General features: G+C 37.4%; 1 protein-coding gene across 1 annotated transcript in view; it reads right to left on the reverse strand.

Moving 5' to 3' along the window:
• The window catches only part of LOC150079794 (cysteine-rich hydrophobic domain-containing protein 2), a 67,929-nt gene extending 59,071 nt beyond the window's left edge, over positions 1-8,858 (reverse strand). Inside the window, exon 1 of the mRNA XM_090382215.1 lies at positions 8,706-8,858. Coding sequence (XP_090238341.1) covers positions 8,706-8,830 — 125 coding nt within the window. The 5' untranslated portion in view covers positions 8,831-8,858. The remainder of the gene's footprint in view (positions 1-8,705) is intronic.
• Positions 8,859-9,753: the final 895 nt, after the last annotated feature.

The following is a 9,753-nucleotide window of genomic DNA, read 5'->3' on the forward strand; positions in this document are numbered from 1 at the left end:
ATTTTACTAATTCCTCTTGGTGACTTATAAACCTCAATCCAGTCAACTCTGAGATGCCTCGTTTCTACACTTTGTAGCATAATCGAAGGTTTTCCTTGTACGGTCGTCTTTTTGCCGATCTCACCATTTAAGTTGCTCACCTTTGGACCCTTTCAAGAAACTCAATGTCTTTTTTTCAGATGAGGTCTCTATACTTGAACACAGTATTCAAATATGATCTAACAACTGCCTTATACAGTAGGATTATGACCTTCCTATTTCTAGAGGATAATGTTCAATAAATCATCAACAGAACACCATGGGCTTTCCTGGCTGCCTGTTTTACGCTGTTCAGAAAACTTCATATCTGCCCATACCATAACTTCCAGATCCCTTTCTTCCCCTACTGTTTTTTCAACTCCACCAAGTGCATAATTTGTTTTGTGGTCATTCTTCACCAAATGTAAGACCTTGCATTTTGCTGAAGTGGTAGCAAAAACTTAGCTGCCACTTCTCTGACCATCTCTGAAGTCTGTTCAAGCCACTGTGAAGGAGCGCTGCTTGACACTGATTATTAACGACTTTACCAATTTTTTGTCACCTGCAAACTTTGACATCACACCTTCTATTCCTTTGTTGATGTCATTTATGAAAATGAAATACAACAGTGGTCCCAGAACCAATGACTTCACTCCCGACATTACACCAATTTAAAGAATATTCATTAATCACAATCTTCTGCCTTCTGTTCTGCAGCCACCCAGCAGTCCATCTTAGGATTTTACCAGTAATCCTAACTTGTTTAAGCTTATACAGTAACCTCTCATGAGGGAAAGAATCAAATGTTTTGTTAAAATCCAAATACACTATGTCGAAATTGTTCCCTACATCCAGCTCATGAGCAACTGTGTCAAAATAGCCTACTAAGTTAGTTAAACATGGTTTTCCCTTAACAAAATCATGTTGTGTGTCCTTCAGAATGCCATATCTATATAAATGTCCCTGGACTGCACTCTTAATTATTGCTTCTAAGAATTTTTCCTACCACGGAAGGCAGACTAACCGGTCTGTAGTTAACAACTTCACTCTTATAACTGCCTCTATGTATTGGTGATACAATGACACTCCTCCAATTCAAAGGCATTTCCCCTCCACTGAGTCCAAAGATGCCCTCATAATTAACCTCAATGGTTCAATACACTCCCTTGCAGTTTCCTTCAAGACTACTAAGTATATACCATCAACTCCAGGAGCCTTACTTACCTTTACGCTCAAATGTTTTTCTAATAAACAATCATCTGTAATTACAACATCACTAATTTCATATGGTTCAGCCTCACTAACACAACCTCTTCTCAGCATGAAAGGTCTTTTGTCAACTTTTTATATTCCTTCCTATAGGTGCTTACAGTGTAAAAAAATGTGTTTAAACCACATATTACTGTTGTTTGTTTGTTATTTGGTTTTTAGGAGCATTAGCAACTAAGGCCATATTGCTCCGGGGATATGCGGTGGTCATTCCCTGACCTTTCCGCATCCTACGTATTTGGTGGTCACGGGCTAGAACCCCGGTCAAATCAAGCGTGTGCTATGCACTGCTGCTCCTGCTCACCTGGCTACTACGTATTACTCTGGATCACGACCTTACAATCCATGTTCACTGGTATCTAAGAACAATGATGCATGATTGGTGTGGAGAGAATTGTTTACATTTACTACCAGCTGCACTAAACAAGTGAAAAACAGATGGGTTTTTTTTTTTGCATGGTTATGCTGCTTGTGTCCTCTACCTTCAGTGTTTTTAAGTCAGGTAAACTGCTATTACCAGAGTAAGGTTATGAAGTTCTCACATGTTTCTATTGACTATCACTTTTTATTGGTATTAAGAGACAAGCTCACATTTAGAATGTGAATGCTATGCTGCCCTGGGGATTTTCTGAGACACTGTAGGTTCAATAAGGAGAGGGTCAGTTCACTCCATAAGAGCTAATGAAAACAAGTTGTCATTAGCATTAGTAGAGGCATTTGATGCAAGAAAGCAAGCTTATGCAGCATCAGCCAAAAAAAAATAAATAAATAAAATAAAATAAAATAAATAAATAAATAAAAAATAACCACTTCCACAGGTATTCCTGTTCGAAATACCTGTCCAGCTGAGCCTTAAACTTATTTAGGCTATCAACTTCCACGACAAGGGATGGAAGTCTATTCCACCAACCAATCACCCACTGGCTAAAGGCAAATTTCCACACGTCTATCCTACATCTGTCTTTTCTCAATTTGAATTTATGCCCTCTCAGGTGATTATTCTGAGCAAGAGGAAGAATGCCATCAGCATTGAGCATGATCAAACCATTCAAGGCTTTATACACCTCTATCAGATCACCTCGCTGGTGCGTAGTCTCCAGACACTGTAATTTGCAAAACTTAAGCCTTTCTTCCTAAGAGCACCCCTTTGTTCCATTCACTAATCTTGTTGCCCTTCTCTGTACTCGTTCTAGCAGCTCTACATCGTTCTTGAAATGAAACCTCCAGACCTGTATACAGTACTCTAGGTGTGGCCTGACCATTGCCTTATACAAGGAAATAATCACCTCCTTATCCCTGCTAGAAAAATTCCTATATAACATTGACAATACACCATGAGCTACTCTTGCAGCCCATCTGCACTGCTCAGAGAACTTCATATCTGCCTGCACAACCACCCTCAGGTCCCTTTCATTCTCTACCACTGTCAGTGTAGTACCACAGAGTTGATACGTTGCTCTGGGGTTGCTGTTTGCCATATGCAGTACTTTACATTTGTCAATGTTAAACTTCATTTGCCACCTCTAAGCCCATCTGCTCAACCTTTCCAGATCCTGTTGCAGCAGCATAGTGTCAGTAGTGTCCTTGACAACCCAGCCAACCTTATTATCGTCTGCAAACTTGGACATTAAGCTTAATATACCATCATCAATATCATTTATAAATACAGAAAACAATAATGGACCCAACACTGAACCCTGAGGGATTCCACTAATAACATTAGTCCACGATGAGCAGTGTCCAATGATTACCACTCTCTGTCTTCTCCCCCTCAACCACCCCTTTATCCATAGCAGCAATTTGTCTCCAATGCCACACTGCTCCAATTTGTGCAGCAGTCTTCCATGTGCAACAGTATCAAAAGCCTTTCTAAGACCCAAGTATATAATATCAAAGTTATTCCCTGCATCCAGTTCTTTTGTGACTGCATCATAGTATCCAATCAAACTGGTCAGGCAAGACTTCCCCTTAACAAAACCATGCTGTGTCCCAGCTATAACTGAAGTCCTCTCTAGATGATCCTGCAGTGCTTCTTTAGCCAGTGCCTCCATTAATTTTCCGGGAACAGAAGTTAAACTCACAGGTCTATAATTACTTATGTCAGCCCTTGATCCTCCTTTGTGAATTTGGGTCATATCTGCACATCTCCAGTCCATGGGTACCTCCCCTCAGTCCAAGGAAGCTCTCATAATTATGGCTAAGGGTTTGCTTACTTCCTTTGCTGCCACCTTTAATATAACTGGATAGATCCCATCCACCCCAGGTGCCTTTCTTGTGTTTATCTTCAACAATTTCTCCTCCACTTTACTCTCAGTTATTACAAGATTCTCTAGCTTACTGCCAGAGTTGAATACACCTCTGACATTCCCCTCGCTGAAGAACTCCTCATGTGTGAATGTCGATGCAAAATATTAATTTAGTTTGTTAGCTACCTGAGCAGGATCATCAACAGTTGACCATTCGATATCAAGTGGACCAATCTGGTTCATCCCCTTCCTTCTAGAGTTTACACATGTAAAGAATTCCCTGCTATTTTTCTTTGCATCCCTTGCCAAAGACTTCTCGTAATCTGCCTTCGCCTGCCTAACCTCCTTTGTAACTTGGTTACAGATCAACTTGTATCCATCATAGGCTTCTGTGTCACGTGTTAATTTGTATGTATCCCACGCATTTTCTTCTCTGCCATATGCCTCATTAGTTCATCTGACATCCATTTAGGCCTAAACCTTGAACAATATTTCTTGGTTGGTATGTAAAGCCTAGTAGCTTCCAAGATAAGTTCTTTGAATGCTTCCCATTTTTAATTTGCTGTTGGTAACATCATCAGTTAGTCCCACTGTATAGAATTTAAATACTGTCTCAGTCCATCATAGTCGCCTTTACGAAAGCAATAACCCTACCCTTTACCCCTAATGGTAATTATCTCCGAGTAAATCCCACTTCAGCACAGTGATCATTGCCACCTATTGGTTCATTTATATGCAGATTCTTAATGCATGGAGAATCACTACTGATAATCAAATCGAGAGTATTACTCCCTCTAGTTGCCTCCCGAACATGCTGATGTAGAAAACAATCATCCAATAAATCCACAAAAGCCTTGCTACTGTGTGAGTGACCAGCCCCCAAATTCCAGTCAATATCTGGGAAATTAAAATCCCCCTATTATAAGACTCTCTGATTTACTGGCCCACTCTATTTCCCTGTACAGTTTCTTATTATACTCATCAGAGTCATTAGGCCTATAGCACACTCCTACTCTCAATTTTGATCTCCCAATGCTTATGTCACACCAAACTGACTCAACACTGCATTGTCCAGCGATGTCGACTTGCTTCACTTCCTTGGATTTTATGTATTTCTTAACTAATAGCATAACCCCTCCTCCGTTCCTATCCTGTCTATCCCTTCTGTAGACATTGTACTCCCCAAATTCCAGTTCTGCATTCCTTATATCTATGTGACACCACGTCTCTGAAATTCCAACAATATCTGGCTTTGATGTTTTGAACAATATCTCAAATTCATCAAATTCATTTACTAAACTCCTAGGATTGGTGTACATGCAAGTATACATGCACCTGTTCTTTTTCTTAGCTACCCTAACACAACCCATGTGTTTACTTGTACCGCAATGACTCCCAGCAGTCTCTGAAATCTCCTGCATCTTATTTTCCAGGCTGCTGCTCATTCCAATAGAAGCAGTGCAAGAATCACTTCCACCTCTGCCAGTGGCTACTGTTAATCTATTAGTCCTTGTATCCCCCCAATCTAGCAGTTTTCCGACCCACCTAACACTGCCTCGATAGCATCAGCAAACATTCTTGCACCCTTTCTATTTAAGTGTATTCCATCCCTGTAGAAGCAGTCTCTCCTGTTAACAAGTACAGACCAGGCTGAAAAAAATTCTATCCCTTCAGCCTTGCACAATCTTTCCAGGGCTGAATTGATCGACAGGCTTCTCATCATATACTCCCTCCTATCGTGTCTGGGCAGAATTGCAGACACTTTCAAATTCAACCCTAATTCATGGCTTTTTTTCAACAGTGACCTGTACTTGTTAAGTAATTCCGCCCGTCTCCTACTCTTAATATCATTAGTGCCAACGTGTACAACTATATCACCTTTTGTGCCCTTAAAAGATGATATCCGCTCTACGTCATCAACCTTTACCCCTGGCAGACATACCCTGGTCCTGTTCCACCTAACCTTTTTACAAAGCATGTTTCCCGTTTCCCGTCTTTTACAAATATAAGCTTCAGCATGCTTAATAAGAAATAAGCTAAATATATTTTTTTTAATTTTCATTTAATTATGACTAACAAATAAAAGAAAAAGTATCAGAGGGCCATACTTGTGCGTTTCGAGGCCTAAGGCCCAATATTATTTTGAGGCCCCCCTGAACTTTTTTTTATTATTATTAGTAACGGCCGCATGGTGCAAGAAAGCCTATGGCTTATGCTGCACCAGCCAAGAAAAAAAAAATAATAATAAATAAATAAATAACTAAATAATAATAATTAATAAAAAAAAAAAAAAGGAAATTAAACCTATCATCCTATGCGCTTCCCTTACCCGAATGTACTATCCAGATGACCTTTGAATTTCCCCAAACTGTCAGCCTCTACCACCCATGAAGGCAACTTATTCCAGTAATTTATAACTCGCTGGCTAAAATAAAACTTCCTGCAGTCCAATCAGACCATTCCCCCCCCCCCCCCGTAACTTTCTCCATACTTGAACACAGTATTACAAGTGTGGTCTAACAAAGTGGACCACACTTGGAATATCAATATCAAAGTGGACTTATTGATAGCATATGACAGTAATATGTAAAATACAAGAGGTGAAGAGAATAATAGTATTAACAATACCTGTATGGTACCAAATATGAACACATTATTAAATGAGAACTACATAAGAATATTTAATATATTTAATATTTAACATAAGAATATTTAATATATTCTCTCCAGGCTTATAAAAACCCCACACTATCTGATCTGCAACCCATACGCAGACAGGACTTTTTTAAACTTCACAGGGAAATATTTTTTTTTTTCTTGCTCTTTAGCAAATTTATTAATTATGTCGTCGTAATTTAATCTATCGAGTTCATTATCTCAGACTCTATAAATAATAATGATAAATCAGACATTCTGGAGCAGCAGTGAGTAGCACACGCTTCTTGATTAGACCGGGGTTCGAGCCTGTGACCACCAATACGGAGGATGCGGAAAGGTCAGGGAATGACCACCGCATATCCCCGGAGCAAAATATGGCCTTAGTTGCTAATGCTCCTAAAAAAAAAAATAAATAAATAACAAACATTCTGTCCTGCATTAAATTATTTCATAAATAGTTTCTATTATTTTTAGTTCTATACCGAGAAGTCATGCTGGTCAAATGCTTTCTTATATCCATAGCCAGTGGAAAAAATTAAGGCATATTCCTGACACAGACAATATGCCATGGTCAACCTGTGTTCTGCTGTAAGCACTCTGTTAGAGAATTAGGAGAGAGAGTGATTTTCCTTTATCCTGGAAATTCATCTGTTGTTTCGCAGAAATTATTCATCCACATTTTAAGTAAATTTCACTTGTCTCTGTTTACATAGTAGGTACAAGTGGGCCCTAGTTTGAATCAGTGTTAAAAAAAAAAAAAAAAAAAAAAAAATCGCTTTAAAAAATGGAGATTACAGAGGTCCCTCTATGGTGAGACACAAGGCTAGTGTCTCATGTGCCTGTTCTTAAGTATGGCCCTGAAAAGTATTCCTACTATTTATACTTCTAGAAATGAATTTTAAGCACTTGCAGCTGCATCATGTGTACATCAAAACACTGGAGTGTGCGTGCTTATATCTGAATAAACAGTCCAGTGTTTTTCCTCTACAACGTCTAATATGAATAACAAAAATTCTCAAAATTCTTTTGCAGGATAGGTAACATTGATGAGGGCCAAGTGAGATATGTAAAGGCAGCAATTCTAGTATGAACCTATCTTAATAATTTCTTTAAAGGACTTTGTGTCTTTCTATCATCACATATCATGACAACTTACCAATACTTTGCACACATTTGGAGCCAAATGGCTTCAAATCCCATTGGCAACCTAAGAATTTTTAAAAGCCCCTTCTATGGAGCTGTGGTTAAGTGATCTTGGGCAGAAGGAAGAAGACAAAACTTCCTTTGCAAGTTCTTTTGGATTTTTCACTCATACAAATGCAAATCAGTCTCTAAACATGATAAATAATGCACCATATGAACTGGCAATAAAACCAAAGTATCAATGTGCCAAAATATTTACCAAGCAACCAAAAAATCTATCGTGAAAACCAAATCTTCATGAAGCTGAGGGGAGAAACAAATTTAGTAAATAAATCTGTGATTTTCCTCATTTATTGCTATTTTTTTTAAAGTTAATAGTTTTTAGTAATAATATATTTTAGTAATATAATTTATTACTAAAATATATTTAGTAATAGTTATCACTAGCACTTTTGTAATACTTTAACAATAAAATTAAGTTTAAATATTCATATGTATTCTGATCATAAAAATTTATTTTTTCTCACTTTTAAAAAAAAATCACCCAGGACTCTTTTGAATCTAAAATTTAGAGCTAGAGCTATCACTAGGTGGCAACACTGCTTGCTATTTATATTTTTATAACTCAGATTTTAAGTGAGTTTAGCCTCCCCAAACTATAATTTGTTTTACCACCAAGCTTTAAAGCAATTTTTGGCATTAAACTGGTAATTTAACAATTTTAGATTTCAATAACTTTATTACAAAAGTATATTACAGATTCATTTCTCAACCCCCCCCCCCTTTTTTGAAACACATGCAAATTGTCATTTGTTGTGGTTAATAGGTTATTGCACGTAAATTAGTCAAGGCAATGACAACTGGCATTGATATATAGTTGATGTAATAATATAACTATTCATATTTGTAGTATTCCCAGAATTTTTCTTATAGCATTTTTATTGAGAGAAAATAACGAAACATCTTTATATCCCCCATATATTTATAAATCCAAATTTGACAATATTTATAAAATAACTTGGCTTTATCTGTGAAGCTATAATCAGCATCCAATTATTTCCCTTCACAGTTCTTTCTTTGTTTCTAAGATCAATAGATCAATGCAACTTGGCAGTTTTTTCCAAAAACAACATATTTTGAAAAACTGAATTCTAGAGTGTAATTATAGGGATACATATTTAAAAATCAGGATTACAAACCAAAATACTGCTTCATATGCATAGTTCAACCTCGAATCTGGAAAGTAGTTCATTTCTCAGTATTAGTATTAGGTCATTATCGTTCTCGGAATTACCCATGAAATACTGAGATACAAAGACATCGAAAAAGGCTTTGCAAACTACCGATAAATACAACAGCACAATAACTTACACTGTCATATTTCCAGCACCTCGAACAGTTACTGGTTCAGGAACAGTAGCAATTAGATATTCGTCATAATAACGCTCTTCTTCCTCCTCTTCTTCGTATATAGCATCAAACTCTGCCATGTTCATTCTCTATTTACCTCAACTAATGATAGCAGAAGAGAACCAAACAAAACTCAGCACACAAGAGCGTCATCTACGTACAGCAAAAAATAAAATGTCTCAAGAGTTACAGCGTTACCTTCAGCATGAAACATTCTTAGATTAATGAATATATTTTAAATTACATACATATTGTCAATTTTGAATACAAAAGTAAAAAAAAAAAATAATTAAAAAAAAATTGTTCATTTTTAAAAATGAAGTCCTTGATATATTAAAAAGTGGCAGTTCCTCCCATTCTCTTCTCTGCAAACTCTATGGAGGAAGCTGTAAGTTTGAATCTTGTCACTGAGGAAAGAAACTATTATGCCCCCCCTCCCCCAAGGTGGCTGAGTTAGTTGATCTCAGGCGGTCTCATGGTTTTCTGTCTGGGAAACTTAGGTTTGTTAACCAGCAAACTGACCGAACAGTATACAATTATGCGAGGAACACAGGCAAAATAGACTAATGCCTCATAGTCTTAGTTGCTTTGGCGCTTTTGCACATACATATGATCTAACACGCCTCTCATTTGTTTTAATAATTTGGGAAACTATTGATAATAACATCGCATTCTAAAAATTAATTCTTATCACTAAGTCTGTGTCCATTTTACGGAATTCATTAAGCAATGACCGCCTTAGATAATGGACAAATACATTGAAATTCAGACGTCTATATAGCTTAAGTCAGCAGTTTCGTTGTTTTTATAGATTTTGGATCAAGGTGACTGAGGTGATGGCGTCAGAAACAGTCATGCCATTCTATGTTGGCATGACTGTTTTTAGAATTAAAGAACTGAAGAACCTGAAGGGAAAAACTTCCAAAAAGTGGTTCATACCGCCTAATTCGACCACAATATGACAAAGTTCATAAAGTTCTTCCCATCGACACGATTCCAGGTGAGCCCT

This window comes from Mastigoproctus giganteus, chromosome 10 (genome assembly GCF_048544385.1).
Source record: "Mastigoproctus giganteus isolate SK-2022 chromosome 10, ASM4854438v1, whole genome shotgun sequence".
Taxonomy (NCBI): domain Eukaryota; kingdom Metazoa; phylum Arthropoda; class Arachnida; order Uropygi; family Thelyphonidae; genus Mastigoproctus; species Mastigoproctus giganteus.